The 15,097-nt window shown below is 36.2% G+C and overlaps 1 protein-coding gene across 1 annotated transcript; it reads left to right on the top strand.

The window, feature by feature from the left end:
• Positions 1-858: 858 nt before the first annotated feature.
• On the top strand, positions 859-14,327 carry LOC128733442 (60S ribosomal protein L11). Its single transcript, XM_053827022.1, has 2 exons — positions 859-1,271; positions 14,096-14,327. The coding sequence occupies exons 1-2, from the start codon at positions 893-895 to the stop codon at positions 14,224-14,226; spliced, it is 510 nt and encodes a 169-aa protein (XP_053682997.1). The 5' UTR covers positions 859-892; the 3' UTR covers positions 14,227-14,327.
• Positions 14,328-15,097: the final 770 nt, after the last annotated feature.

The following is a 15,097-nucleotide window of genomic DNA, read 5'->3' as shown; positions in this document are numbered from 1 at the left end:
AACGTTGTAAAATCCGTATGCAATGTGCCTGGGCCTACTGGAAAATATTTTACAATAATTTTTGTGGATTTATACAGAAAATTCTTTTGCATTTACAATTTATTTTCTGCGTTTATCTTCAATTGAACTATATATGCATATAGGGAGTTACGTGACTTTCAGTTAAACATTATTGGAAAATACAATACCATCTATCTGATTTACACGAAAAAGTACGCATACTGATACAAACTACGTTAAATAATTCACGTAAATAGTACGGGAAAAGTTGGATGGAAAATATTCACATCTTTCCCATAATTTCTATGTGAAAATTATTTTGAGTGTATATGTGTCAGTTCTTTTGCAACCTTGTTTGCAACCATGGTAACGCCGTGCTTATTTTTACCGGTGCAGTGTCATCGACGCTTTACTATGTCGGTATAGAAGTTTTTGACTGTTTTGAACGCGTCGCTTTTACCATCTGCCAAAAGATCGGAAATACGTGTGTCAAAAGCAGCAATAGCTCTTTTCCGGTAACTTGTGTTGTTTAATGAACGCGTTTTATCGTCCTCTCTAGGATTTTCTTCCAGTAAGTTGTTATATTGCTTTTCAATTTATTTTCAAACATATTCATTAAATTTCTTATGGGAGTGCTATTGCCATTTTTATTTAAAATCGTACAGCGAAGTAATCTTGGTGGTAAAAATACTAAAATTATCTTTCGTAATTTTATTTATTTTCAGATATGGTAAGCAAAATCGAAAATATGTATGTGCTACTTGGAATTGCTGCCTTTTAACAGGGATTAATAATTATTATGAAAGAAAACCTTCGTTGTTTGAATTCTGACTAATGTTTGTTTTATTTTTAGGCCGCAAAAATTGCTGGAAAGGACAAATCCAAAAACTTAATGCGCGATCTTCGTATCCGTAAGCTGTGCTTAAATATTTGCGTTGGAGAATCCGGTGACAGATTGACTCGTGCCGCTAAAGTGCTTGAGCAACTGACCGGTCAAACACCGGTTTATTCAAAGGCGCGTTACACAGTGCGATCTTTTGGTATTCGTCGTAACGAAAAAATAGCTGTTCATTGCACGGTCCGTGGTGCAAAGGCCGAGGAAATCCTTGAACGCGGTCTAAAGGTACGAGAGTACGAGCTGAGACGCGATAATTTCTCTCAAACTGGCAACTTCGGGTTTGGTATCCAGGAGCATATTGATCTGGGAATAAAATATGATCCGTCCATTGGCATCTACGGATTGGATTTTTATGTCGTTTTAGGTCGGCCAGGTAAGTGTTAAATATGTTTACCTAATCACTAAGCGTTTGCTAAAAGATATATTCATTTTGAAATAAGTAGGAATTCGCCGTATATTCATTTATTTTATTGGATATTTTTATGGTGTTATTCTTGTGTAATAAAATAACCGACTCAATGCACAAAACAAGCATATTGTGTATTCCGGTTAAATTGAGTCGATTTTTCCCGCGTCCACTAAAATATTTATTGGCCTTTGAAAAATATTTCGAATTATAGACAAATGTTTTGGTGTATAGATTTTATGCGAAAGCTTATAACCAGTGTTGGGCACAATTATGCTAATCCGCTAAATCGCTAGTTGGCGACGCTAAATTCTGGTTAGCGAGTGAGCGTTTTCGCTAAATTTGGAGTACATTAGCGAAACCGTTAGCTTCGCTAAAAATAAACCCTTGAAATCGCTAAAGCTGCATGAAAATTGTGAGATCATTCAAACTTTACCTCGTCGTTTTTACATTGCATTGGTCAGAAACGTCACAAATTAACAAGTTTGTATGCCTTTGAATCACCAAAATAATACATAATATTACTGTCTGGTGAATGACAGGAAGTACCGTGACCGCATTTTTCTTTATATAAGTATTTTTTAACATTGTGCATAACTATGATCATTGCGTTATTTTTTAATAAATGTCTGTTGAATATTACGCCATTATTCACCAAAGGGCCATAATATTTGAGAGCGAAATAATTTAACGTGAATCTGAAAGTATTTTATATGGCAGAAAACATCGTCGTTAGCACCAACGCTAAGATTGTCCTGCTAGAAAATTAACAAATTTATGATCGAAATTCTTTGCAATGATCAAATTACCCAGTATAATTAGAAAGAATAATTAGTTTTAGTCATGTTTGCGACAAAAAGATTGATTGCATGCATTGCTTTCCTTAGAAAAATGCGATGCAATAATGCGCAGATTTAGGAACAGATTTTTTATTCATGTCCCAAATTCTGCGCAGTAATGTATCCTTCGAAGAAAGCGCGAAAGAATACGCAACCACACCCAAATGGTTGAGGTATAGAGGCATGAAAATTCAAGGTAGAATCTTTAACTTGCATTGATTTGAATCCTGATGTGCTGTGTCTCGGGGTTCGAACCCACGAGCGCCAATTCATGAAACCATGTCTTCTATTTTTTTAATGTCCAACCTCATGGGGCCGTCAGAGAGTGGGGCAGTGGTTTCTATATGAAAACACAATTTTTAGTATTAGTCTAAAGTGTAATGTTCAGTATGCAGAAAACCCGAAACAATTCTCCCTTCACGTTATCGAGAATAAAATATTTAAACTGAAGCAATCAAAATGATAACAATATTCCTTTGCCACCCGGACAGCACAAGGCGGCCGGAGCATGAATTTAATTATGGTAATGGCTAATGCCGCATTTTTTGGTGTGCTTTCAGCGTATAAAGACATAAACAACATGGCAGGAGTATTTATTTTCACTTTTTGGGTGCGCAGAATTAGGAGCAAACATGCGCAGAATTAGGAACATGGGCAAGAAAGTGCGCAGAATTAGGCACCGTGGATAAGTTTACAAAACGCAAAATATACTCAATTGTTGGTCGACTTATAATTCCCATATTTTTTACCAGATATTATAGACCGTAGTACTATACGTTGAGGTTATCCACGTTGTTAATTTAAACCTAGAATACTTAGAATAGCGGAGGAATCATAAAAATGTCTTAACTGCGCAGAATATGGTACGTTCACGGTATCATGATATACCGAGAGTTTCACTCATCGTTTTCGGACAAGTCGAGTTCAAATGTGTGTGTGTGTATCCTATCTCCCACTGTTAGGCAGTGATATTATGAAAAAAAGGTAACTGCAGTGATGGTTAGTCCATGCAATTATTTTAGTTTCGGGTTTTAGATGGTGTTAGTTCTACTGACTATCCAAAGACCCATGAAGAATGACTGAGTACTTGCAGCGCATTCCGGAATCATTTTCTAGTCTGCAAGCCCCGCCAGAAGGTAATACTAGAATCATATGGATTTTACTATTACATTCGGACTTTCGACTAGTTTGGTATGTTATTACCAAAAGAGTCGACCCGTATATAGTACCATTTGAAAAAATTCGACTTGAAACGATCTTACCAAATTGCCGATTGAGTCAGTATAACATTTTCTTACTAATCGCGTCATTTGCGTTTCAATCAGTGCGTCTTATAGCCAATAATTAAATTAATTTTTCCTTCTTTCCATGTGCTATATTTAAACTTATTACGGCCAAACTTTTACTGTATAGATGATGAGCAGATGAGCTAAAACGAAAAAAATAATTAAATTAAAATAACATATTAGGCTTACCCGATAACAAGGCCATGCGGCTCAACCGTCTGCACAAAATCTCAGTTTTGAGATCAGGCATCCGGGAACCACGCAGCATCGCACCTCCTAGCTTAGCTGCTCAATAGAGTATTACCGGGTATGGTCGCGTGGAGGCGCTAGGTGGGAGCTTGGGCTGGCGAAAGCTATGTTAGACGCTTTCTCGTTTGCCTACCCCATTTCATACCCTTCGGACAAGTCGAGTTCTAATTGAATCGTAATTTGATTTCCGGCAAAGTGCGTCGAAGAGACCGAAACGATTTAAGCCATAATAGCACTTTTATGAGTGATTGCGCACTTTGGATGGTAAAATTTTCCTTGCATCCAGCAATCAGGTTTGTTTTGTTTCCATGAGATGATGTGTTTGGAAACTACTTTAATTTTGAAAATGTATACTTATCTCTTGCCAATCGACATGATCAGCGTACTACAGGAAAGAACAAACACTAAACAGTACACTCGCGCAAACTATATCAATAAATACTTTGATTTAACACTGAAAATTTCTAGAAAAACGGAGCGTTCGAATGAAAACGAACAACCGGAACCGTCTACCTTTTTTACCTATCGGTTGGGTAATTACATGAAATATTGCTAAAATCAGTTAATTTTTCATGCATATATCATATCCAAAAATTATGAATTGACAGTTATTTGCGCTATATATAGTATATGCTCAAACAAAAATGTAATAATTTTTAGGTAATTTAGAAATTTTCGCTAATCTGAGTTTATCGATTAGCGAGCTAATTTTTTCGGTTAGCAGATTAGCGATTAGCGACGCTAAATTTTCGGTTAGCGGTGCCCACCACTGCTTATAACAAATCTTATTAATGAATATTTGTCATTTTACATAACTATGGAGGTAACGATAAAATTTTATGCTCTGTATTTGGGGTATACAATCTAGTTACCAAATAAACTTTTACGATCATTTAAATATCTTAAACCATCAAGTGCACATTACAACATGATGTATACATTGTATCTCAAATTTCACCTTCATTGAAGTTTTGATTTTATACTATAGTTAGTGTAAAAACCCATTTTTACTTTAATTACTTGACCAGAGGCGAAATGGGCATTCTTAGATCTTAGGTGGGGTGAAACGAGCACTATGTTGCATTAACTAACTTGTCAGTTTCTTTGTTTGTCGCGTTAATGCTTGTTTACAATGATGGTATGAATATGCCAAGGGAATCCGAAAGACATAACAAATAATTGGTCAAAAAAGACCTTGCAAGCGGCCTTGATCACTATAAGGCGAGATGGAATATCCACAAAACAAGTCGCCAAGTATCACAGCATTCTGCGCCATTCGTTGGCTCGGTATGTGAGGCGAAGCGTCAATCTCTGGGCAGGAGGTGGACCAAATTGATTCCTTCAAAACTGTTTTCGCTCCCACTGCAGAACAAGAGCTGGTGGACCATATTTTGTATATGGAGGTTCGATGCTACGGTATTACGATGAAATCAGAACCCTCGTGCAATGTTGCTATTCATCGATAAAAGTACTGATTCGGTTCGAAACACACTCAAAGGTGATTCCATAACGTCAAATTCTCTGGCAATGCTTTTCTAGCTGAGAATTATTTAATGAGAGTGAGAGAAAAGCGAATTACCACTCACTCTTTTTCATGCAATGATTTGATCGCTAGTGATGTTAATCAAAAACGAATACCTCGCATTTTACTCATCGCGATGAGTAGCTATGATTTATCAATTTTGGAAAACAGGCAAAAGCGCTATCGGATATTGAATTATACCGTCAAAAAAACTTGTACCTAACACTTATGTTGGTTTTTGGGTTTTTTAGTTCGACTATTAGCACCTGAGGTACTTGGAATATACATTTTTGCGACAGAATACATAAATGCGCTTCAAAACATTAACGTTCTTCTACACCCAGAAGACTTTTAATCTCATAAAATTATTTTAACATGTTATTCATAATTTTTCTACATTCACGTTTAGTGCAGCATAAATCTTTTTTTCGTGACAATGACAAGCACCAGCAACGTTTGCAAATGTTTACAATATACAAGCGATTTTTCAGACTTGTTGGCAGGATCAAATTTTGAACAGTGGCCGACGATATTTTTACTATCAACCTTCATCGTTAGTCACACAAGAAGATGTATTATTTTTCATAGCTTCGAACCTTCTAGCCACCAAATAATAATAATAATATTGCACCAGGTTTGCATTTTATTAAAACTAAATCTTGAAACCATTTTGTTTGTCCGTGTGCCGCTTGAAGTTACTGGTTGTGTATGGCGTCGCAAGTATATGTTGACGTTTGGCAAGTTACTAATTATTATCTGTGGTACGAATATCGTTTTATTTTTGAACGAGCAATATTTTTTTTTGTAATTTGCCAAAAAATATGCTTGTTTACGTTTCATCGCAAAATACATTCTTGGTTGGATGACAGCAAGTAACGATGATTAGCGATGAGTGTGAGACAGAGATACCGAGCGAGTATTTGCGAGCGTAATCCATTCATATTTTGCTCATCAGTTTTTGCGTCGGCGATTCATCGCGAGCAATCAGGATACGATCGAGTTGCCAGTTGATAAAATTCAAATCGCTGACGAGCAGGTGATGAGCCTTCATCGTGATGAGAATTTGCACTCGTGTACCAGCTGGCAGAAAGAAACGGAAACCACAGACTAACAGACGTAACACTGAAGCCTCATTCCATCGCCAATAAAAACGATCATTTCAAATGTTCACTTAAGCCAAGACTCAAACAACAGTCACTGCGCGAGAACGTCGCTCGCTTGCACTGGCGCTGTTGTTAGATAATATACAAGTAAATTTATAGCATTGCTAAATGTATAGCAAGCTGCCTTGCGTAGCGCAAAGACTGCGCCAGGTGATGCTAGTGTTTTTCCAAGTTTTAGGGGTGTCATTGAAACGATTTTTTGTTAGAAAATTTGTACGAAGTGTAACGTCTGTTAGTCTGTGCGGAAACTATATGTCTTCAACACTAAAACACAGCTATGTAAGAAGCGTCATCCGAAACTTTCTTCGTGTGCTCCAGAGGCAACCTCCGTGGCTCAATTGGCTTTAAGCGGTCCGCGGTCAATAGTTTTTTCGATGTTTTGACACGTTTTATGTTTGTGTATGTACAATGTGGTTTAAAAAGGTGTGGAAGAAAAAGACATTTGATGATATTAGTAGCGAAAAATCAGCAAACGACGTCAAACTACAAAAACAAACCGCGCCGAACGATGGGATTCATTTTTGGAGTTTGACGTCACGCTTGATCGTGATTGGTCGATTTACGATTTCACCCACACCATGATGAAATTTCTTCTTGGCACTAACACCACTTTACCAACATCGCCAATATACCACATTGGTATATGTATGGGTGTGTATGTGTATATGTATATGTGCGTGTGCGAGCGTGCGTGTGTGTGTATGTGTGTGTGATTATTGTACTTATATACACCATCCAAGCATGTGTTTATAAGGGTGCTCATTACGCCCCGTGGGGTGCTCATTGTGCCCCACACACTAACCGATTTTTAGTTTTTGAAGTATAAATTTAAATTACACTTTTCGTCATCATGTCTATTATTTTTCAATTTGTTAACAATATGCCTTTGATTATCGATAGTGAAGTATGTTTTGCAATGACGACACTTTAAAAATTCAATCATTTTGGATGCTTTAATCAGCCAACAAGTTAGGATGCTCATTATGCACCCCTACATTTTTTATTGCAGAATAATTTCGTTTAGTTCAACTGTAATAATACACTGGAATGTAAACATTGCAATACAGTACAAAAATAAATACTATGACCTGTTAAAATTTATGACAGTTTTCACGATATATTCTAAAGCACAACTGCTGGGCAGGGATGGTTCGATCACTTTGACTCAATTTTGATTCATTTGACAGTACCGTCTCCGCCGAGCAAAATTTGGCAAAGTGGCATATGGGACGTTTGTAGAACTAATTATTATCTACAATTTTGCCGAAAGAAGTCTGGCTGTATCTTTTGTAGTTACGGCGAAATTCAAATGAATCAAAATTGAGTCAAAGTGATCGAACCGTCCCTGCTGCTGGGTACTGAAAATTGGAAAATTACCATATTTACAACGGTTATTTGGCAATAAATTTTAACACTTAAAAGATATGGTCACATATGCGTAGGAGTTTTTGACGTAGGACTACATCTTTGTTTACTATACTGGGGCTGGGTAGCACTTTGTGAAAACGAAAATAGAAGTGTAACGTTTAAATGAAAGATTTCAAATGCTAATACAGTGGTATTCCGATTATATCTACACCTGGTTTAATCTACACCCAATTTTAGGTACCCCCGATTTTGTCTACCATTTTGACCCGGTTGTACCCGGTATCTACCTTTTTTTAAATTGTTATTTTAACCGTGCGGCATGAAAATTTGGAAGATTTCATGGATTTATGCATAACAGAGAATATTTCTTTGTATTTTTAGTTTGTTATATAGCATCTGAGGTGTGTAATAATGCCAGAAAGGGTATAAACAGAAAGGGTATAATAATGCTGAAGTCCAATACGCAAAGTAACTTTCATTTATTTTGTAACGCATAATTTTAACAACTCACAATGATCCTTTGTGAGATTTTTCTATACCGTAACGCTAATGGGCACACCTCGTCTCCGCTAGGAACTATGGTTATCACCTTTCTCTCCTTATAAATTCTCATCTTTTGAACCATTGAATCGATTTTAATGATTTTATTACAAAAAAAAATTGTATTTTAATGAGCTTTTTAAAAAAAAACAACAAACAGACGTTCAAAGTTTTCTATGATTGCATAAAAATTTTTTGTAGGAAACCCACTTAAAATTAAAATCACTTAAAACATTTAAAATATTCGTTAACTATTTTTTTTTAAATAATACATTCAATGACAAGCTAGTTGTTTACATACGATATCAAAAAAAAAAACAGATGTGACATTTTTAGTTTTTGAGATAGTCTTTTTTTAAATAAAGATACGAAAATGTAATGGACTCGCATGGCGTTTTATTTTAGAGACGCATTTCTTTGTCAAAAAAACCCTTTTATTAATAGTGAAAACAAAAGCCACGCGTCTCCATTGTATTCTCGACACTTTATGAAAACTTAGTTTCTTTGGTCTACACACCATGTAAACACAAAAAGTGAATGTTGTCAATGTTTTTGCGATAATAAAAAAAACTGGGCTTCAGTCCAATATTTTTTCTGAAAAGCTCATTAAAATACTTTCCATTTGGTATTGACATGATTCATATCGGTTCAATAGATCAAAAGCTATTAATTTTCAAAGAAAAAAGGTGGAAAAAATGGTTACTTTTGGGACCACACTGACTCAGAAAAGAGAACCCTAAGTATCAAATAAAAATACGGATCTAAAATTTACTGCACAGGAATAAGTACACAAAATTTGAATAAAATCGGAGCAATTTTGAATTTCGATATGTCTTTTTTCATAATATTGCTGAGTTGACATGCATTACACACTTAAACGATTCGGTAAAATTTACCGAAATCTAAACAGCTGAACGTTCGGTAAAATTTTTTATTGCGCCAAACATTACTAATGATCTGTAAACGTCGATTGGCACCATCGAAATTTTTTACCGAACGTTCAGCTGTTTAGATTTCGGTAAAATTTTACCGAATTCGGTGCTTTTTGTTAAGTGTGTATGGCTAATGGTTGATATGAATAAAATGAGCCCTATGCGTAAAATTACGCTAAAATAATACATAATTGAAGAAAATGATCAATATTAACAATTTTTTTTGTTCATTTAAATTATTTTGCAGCAATTTATTTTTCCTCAAATTTGTCTACTTTCCAAATATATCTACCAAAAATTTTCGGATGGGTAGATAAAATCGTAAACGACTGTAATTACTAAACTACTGAACGAAACTGAACAATTTATATGTCGTTGGATACATAAAATAACCAGCAATTTTATGGAGAGGGTAAGAAAGCAGTTTTAAGGAGGGCATAAGAAGGGGGCTCCTATACAATGAAACACAAATTACCTCAAAATTCGAGAACTAATCATAAATGGAACCCAATTTGGCATGTGAGGGCTTCAGAAGACATTTTTTTCTCTGGTGAATTGAGACCTCTCCCCTCTTTAGGAGGGGGAGGGGCTCCTATACAAATAATAAGCAAATTTCCTCATAACTCGAGAACTAATGAAGGCAAATCAACCAAATTTGGCATGTTGGGGTTTTAGGAGGTAAGGATTTTTTTCTATGGTGTACACCAGGACCCCTTCCTCTTCTAAGAGGTGGATCTAGAAGGCAGGAATTTTTTCTATGGTGAATTAGGGGCTTTGCCTTCTTTAAGAAGGGAGTCCCATACAAATTAAATACAAATTTCCTCATAACTCGAAAACTAATCATGCAGATGGAACCAAATTTGGCGTGTGGGAGGTTTTGGAGGCAGGAATTAATTTTATGATGGTTTGAGACCCCTCACCCCTGTGGTAGAAGGATAAGGACCCTCATACAAATAAAGCAGAAAGTTTTGCGTATGTGCCATATTTCGGGCTATGTAACAAGCGGTAAGCTGTGAAAGTAAACTAGTAAAACCTTCTCGGAGCAAAAGACAGTGACAGTGATCGACGTCGCTAACTTACGTGTCTGTTACCATTCATGTCAAACGAGAAGGACATTCGAATGGCACGTCATATTTGCGATGAACGTGCTTTGGCTTTAATATAGCGGTAAGCTGTGTAACCAATGACCCTTTTAAAGACCACAAGCGAGTTAAAGTAAGATTATTGAAACATGTCAAGCTACGCATAATCATATTTAATACAATGATCAGTGGGCTGGTCATTCATTACTATTTCAACCTTTATGATGCACACAAGTGATTTTTAAAAGAAATCTCTATATTTCAATGGTTGCAGGCGTTGTACTTATGAACCCCCGTCCACGTATTTTCAAAGCCACCATTGCATTCAATGAAGAATTGAATCTGAATATTTCGCTCTTCTCTTTTAAACATTCACTTGAACAATCTCACAGATTCTTCACAGATACATATGCCAAAAATGCAGTTTACATCAGTCTTTGATCTAATGATCTACGTCCTACGTCACCCTTTCGTACAACCCTTAGGGCTGTATACCTTGTAGTTTTTCGTCAAATGTGGTCCTCTAGCATCCCCAGAAATATTTACACCAAGCAGAGGTGGCATCGCTAATCAGCTAACCGCTAACATTTTCGCTAACGAGTAGCGCGTTTGCTAAGTTTGAAATGTGCTAACGCTTTTATTGGCTACCGATAAATATGAGTACAGTGGGATTTCGATTTTGGCAACAATACTCGTTTTTGGCAACACGAACAACATCAACATTACGAACATCAATCAATTTCCGCATACATGTTCAAAATGTCCCAAAATGATGATAACAGTATGTGCATGAGAAAAAGTTTGTAGGTGTAGAATATTTCAAAAGGTTATATTTTGAGTGACTTAGGACTAAGGCTGTGAACCATTTCACAACTTTTTAGTTAAAATTTGACAGTTCGATGGCTATTTCTCTTCAACTGGTTAAAATCCGTTCAGAATGCGAACCATTTCATATATGACAGATTGATAGTTGTTTTACTCAATGAGAGCATATATAAGGTGAGGATGAAGATATGTTTTTATAACAGCGAATTTATGGACTGAAAGGTTGGAACTGGATAAATTTTTGGTGTTCATTTGCTCCTATTTCATAGATAAAATTTATCTCATGTAATTTCGGGTTGAAGAAACAAATTTGTTATAAGTTAAACATCCATACATTGGTGAAAAAAATTCAAGGAAAAATCAGTGAAACACATCGAAGCTCTTTCCTCACCTGTGGCATATCTCATTGGCTCTCGGAACTTGGTTAAAACTAACCATGCTCCCGAGCAGGGTTATTTTCAAAAAACCATCGTACTGTCAAATTTTAACCAAAAAGTTAAAAATTTCGCGAAATGGTTCACAGCCTAAATCTTACCGCACGGTGTCAAAAACTTGCTTGCTTCAGTCTGATAGCACTCGTCGGACTTTTTGAGTATAAAATGGTTGCAACCGTAGAAAAATCATTGATTAATTAATTATCTTATATTATATTAGAAATCGCATGCTTATTTTTGTTATAATGTTTAGAAATTAGCGGCCAGTAGTTTAATTCTCTGTGTCTATCGGAAGCTAATAAAAGCGTTAACAAATTTTAAACCTAGTAATGAATCGGCCGCTCATTGGCGTATCTGGCATTATATACTGCAAGTTGCTGTTTATTAACTTTTTGACTGCCTAACTGCATTAAAGGGAACCCAAGGGTAAGTCGCTGAGAACATTCCGCTCACCTCATTCATCGTGTGAAACCTGTCAAACTCGCCTGTGCTCAGCCTGACTATTTAATTTAATTTAAATGTCAAAAAGGTGGTCCACAGTGTGCAACAAACTGTGAAATTAATGTACCGCAATTGCAGTCAATGAGGTAAGCTGTTCCCTAAATTGAGCCTGCCACAAAGTTCTAAGCGACTTACCCTTGGGGGAACCCGAAAATGGCTCAAAGATGGCTGGATAAATGGCTACCTTTCGATGCATGTATTGTTTTGTGCCTTAAAAATGCATGTGTATTGGCAGCGCACGCTTTGGCACGTAGTCAGTGCTTCCAGTGCTGTTATAATTTCCTAAAACTTTTTATTCCATTTATCGATCCGCTATATATCAACAAACGGTCAGCAAAACATAATTGCTAATGGAAAATAAATTTGCCCGATAACATAGATCATTACGTATTTATAAAACGTATAATCTGGCATTAGTTAATAGATATTTGGTTGCGCACATATTTCGTTGCACTAGCGATTTCCGAAAAAACAGCACCACGGTCTCAAAGTTTCGCCACATCAATGAGCTTTTACATAGCTTTCAATTCTTGCCGCATCGATGAGCTTAGAGTGAAGTAAACAAACGATCAGCTGACCAGGAATCAAAAACTGGCCTTCAATGAAAACAGATTAATGTGGATTAATTAACTATCCTTTTGATCCTACGCATTATTCAGTTGTTGCTGCTAATCCTAAATGCATCGGAAAGTCTTAATAAAGAAAACAAACTATGTTTCGGGACGTTCGTAGTCGGTGTGGTTTGCTGCGGATCAGCTGTGTTTATGTTTGCAAGCTCCGCACTATTTGACATGTATTACCAATACTTATGCAACATTCAAATAAACGTTTAGGTTTTTAACGAACACATGAGATGTATAGTACAGTCACAGACAAACAGACATAACTCTGTCAACAAAAATTATCGTACCTCTCATTTAGCCTGAACATTAGCACCATCTATGATCGACATTCCCAAATATCAAATAGCAACATGAGTATCCCTCGAAGTAGCAAGTATTTTTTATGGGGAATTCCCCTTTCGTCAAAAAACGCCACTTTGACCAAAACGGAGACATTCCCAACTAAGCTCAAATTTGAAATGACGGTTTAATCGGTACGAAGAATGGAAAACGAGTGTTATGTCTGTTTGTCAATGGTACAGTGTTTGTCGCAATAACATACTAACAACTAACAATAACGTTAGCCACTTTCGGTTTCTCCTTAAGTTGGCATCCAAAATTCTTTTTAAATTCTTGTCGGTAATCAGCAGCAAATGAGAATTGTCAGCAGCAGCACAATTAGGGGATTAGCCATATATTTTGCCAACGTAGTTTTTAAGTAGCATTTAACGTGACTTATGCTTATTGGCTTACATTTAAATGGCATTGGTGATGCTTATTGGTTGCCTGGGTAGCGAACGCACTACTCGCTGACTGAAAATAAACGATTGCTGGTATCATTAGCTAGCTAATCGTTAAGAAATGCATTGATGTCACTGTGTAACCGTAAGAGAGGAGACACGATGAGAATCTCTCATTTGCACAATGGATATTTTGACATGTTGCTCGTGATATAAAATAGAATTTTAAATATGTATTTCAGCTGTATTTCAACTTGATGTTGATCAAGTGAATGAATTTGGACTTGAAATTACTAGAGACTAGAGGCTTTACTTCAAATTGAACTGTAAGTTGGATTTTAAATTGCATTAGAAATTGGACATCCAATTTGGACTATATTTACAGAACTATAAAATGAAATGAAATTTTTATTATTTTCTTTTTTCTTAGAATACAAAAATCTGCTTTGAATGAAAACGCAGAACTAATTATCAAATTTTATTCCTATCAGCAATTTTATTCCTTGCACAATAATTAAACACTTTCATTGCATTATTCAGATTGTGTTCAGTCTTGTGCAGAAAATATATCCCGGTTGAGTAAGTCTGTTGAATGCCCCATGGTTTCATCAGCTATGAATCGACCGAACAATTAATACAATACAATGCTTAAAATGCAGTTAAAAAAAAGCAAAAACCAAAACTAAACTATTTTTTGTCAATCTACAGGATATAATGTTGCTCAGAGGCGTCGTAAAACCGGTAAAATCGGTTTCATTCATCGCCTTACTAAGGAGGACGCAATGAAATGGTTCCAGCAGAAGTACGATGGCATCATCCTAAACAGCAAAGCGAAATAGGATACGTTCCACAAACAAACGTTTTTACTGTCCTTCTGAGAAGTTAATATTAAAACGAAAACTAGGAACTATCTAAGAACATTTGCTTATAATTAAACTAATTCCAATGAGTTTTAACATTAAATGCTATCCGAAAATCCAGTTTCGCTTATGTTACTCTTATTTAATCTAAACCCCAGTCATTTGAATGCGTTCACCTAAAAAATAATCAAACATCATACACAATTTTTAACGGTCAAATTACCATAGATTATTAAAGGAAGTAGATACGCCAGTCTTTGATTTCCTCATACATGAGTAAAAAGAGTATAATCAATCGCCTCGATTCTGCATTCCGATCAGAAACGTCCCGATCGACGTGTGTTATAGCATACGATGTATTCCGATCGAAGCGCACCTTCTGATCAGATCCGGCTCCGATCGGTATGTAGAATAGAGTCGTATATGATCGATTTCTCACCCTTTCGTACGCGATGAATTATGTGGTTTTCGTATAGAAGCGAATAACAGCAATATAAGCCAGAAAGCTCGCTGCCAATCGCATAGTAGCTTTCACATGCTTTCGTGTACATTCGTATGCGTTCGTGTGTTTTCGTGGAAAAAAATGACTCGCTACCGCCAGGTTCGCTTATATCTGTAGAAAGTAGCTTGTACGTGTTTGGATATCTATACTTCCACTTCTGTTCTGTGCTTATAGTCCATATATACTAGCGCCAGAAGAGCCAAAGGTTGTCAGTGTGCGAATCAAAAGAATCATTTAGTTGATGGGAAACTATAGTCACAGACAAAAACTATTTTCATGCCAACGTGAGAACCGATAACTCAATATTTAGTGAACGGGACATAACGCTAATAGTTCTTACAAACGGAT

This window comes from Sabethes cyaneus, chromosome 2, assembly GCF_943734655.1.
Source record: "Sabethes cyaneus chromosome 2, idSabCyanKW18_F2, whole genome shotgun sequence".
Taxonomy (NCBI): domain Eukaryota; kingdom Metazoa; phylum Arthropoda; class Insecta; order Diptera; family Culicidae; genus Sabethes; species Sabethes cyaneus.
The sequence above is the reverse complement of the archived record's forward strand: the minus strand, read 5'-3'. Positions and strand labels throughout refer to the sequence as shown.

Bases quoted from the DNA above. Each gene is read 5' to 3' on its own strand.
- LOC128733442 (XM_053827022.1), top strand. From the start codon at position 893: ATGCGCGATCTTCGTATCCGTAAGCTGTGCTTAAATATTTGCGTTGGA. The intron at 1,272-14,095 runs GTAAGTGTTAAA...GTCAATCTACAG, and splicing joins TGTCGTTTTAGGTCGGCCAG to GATATAATGTTGCTCAGAGG.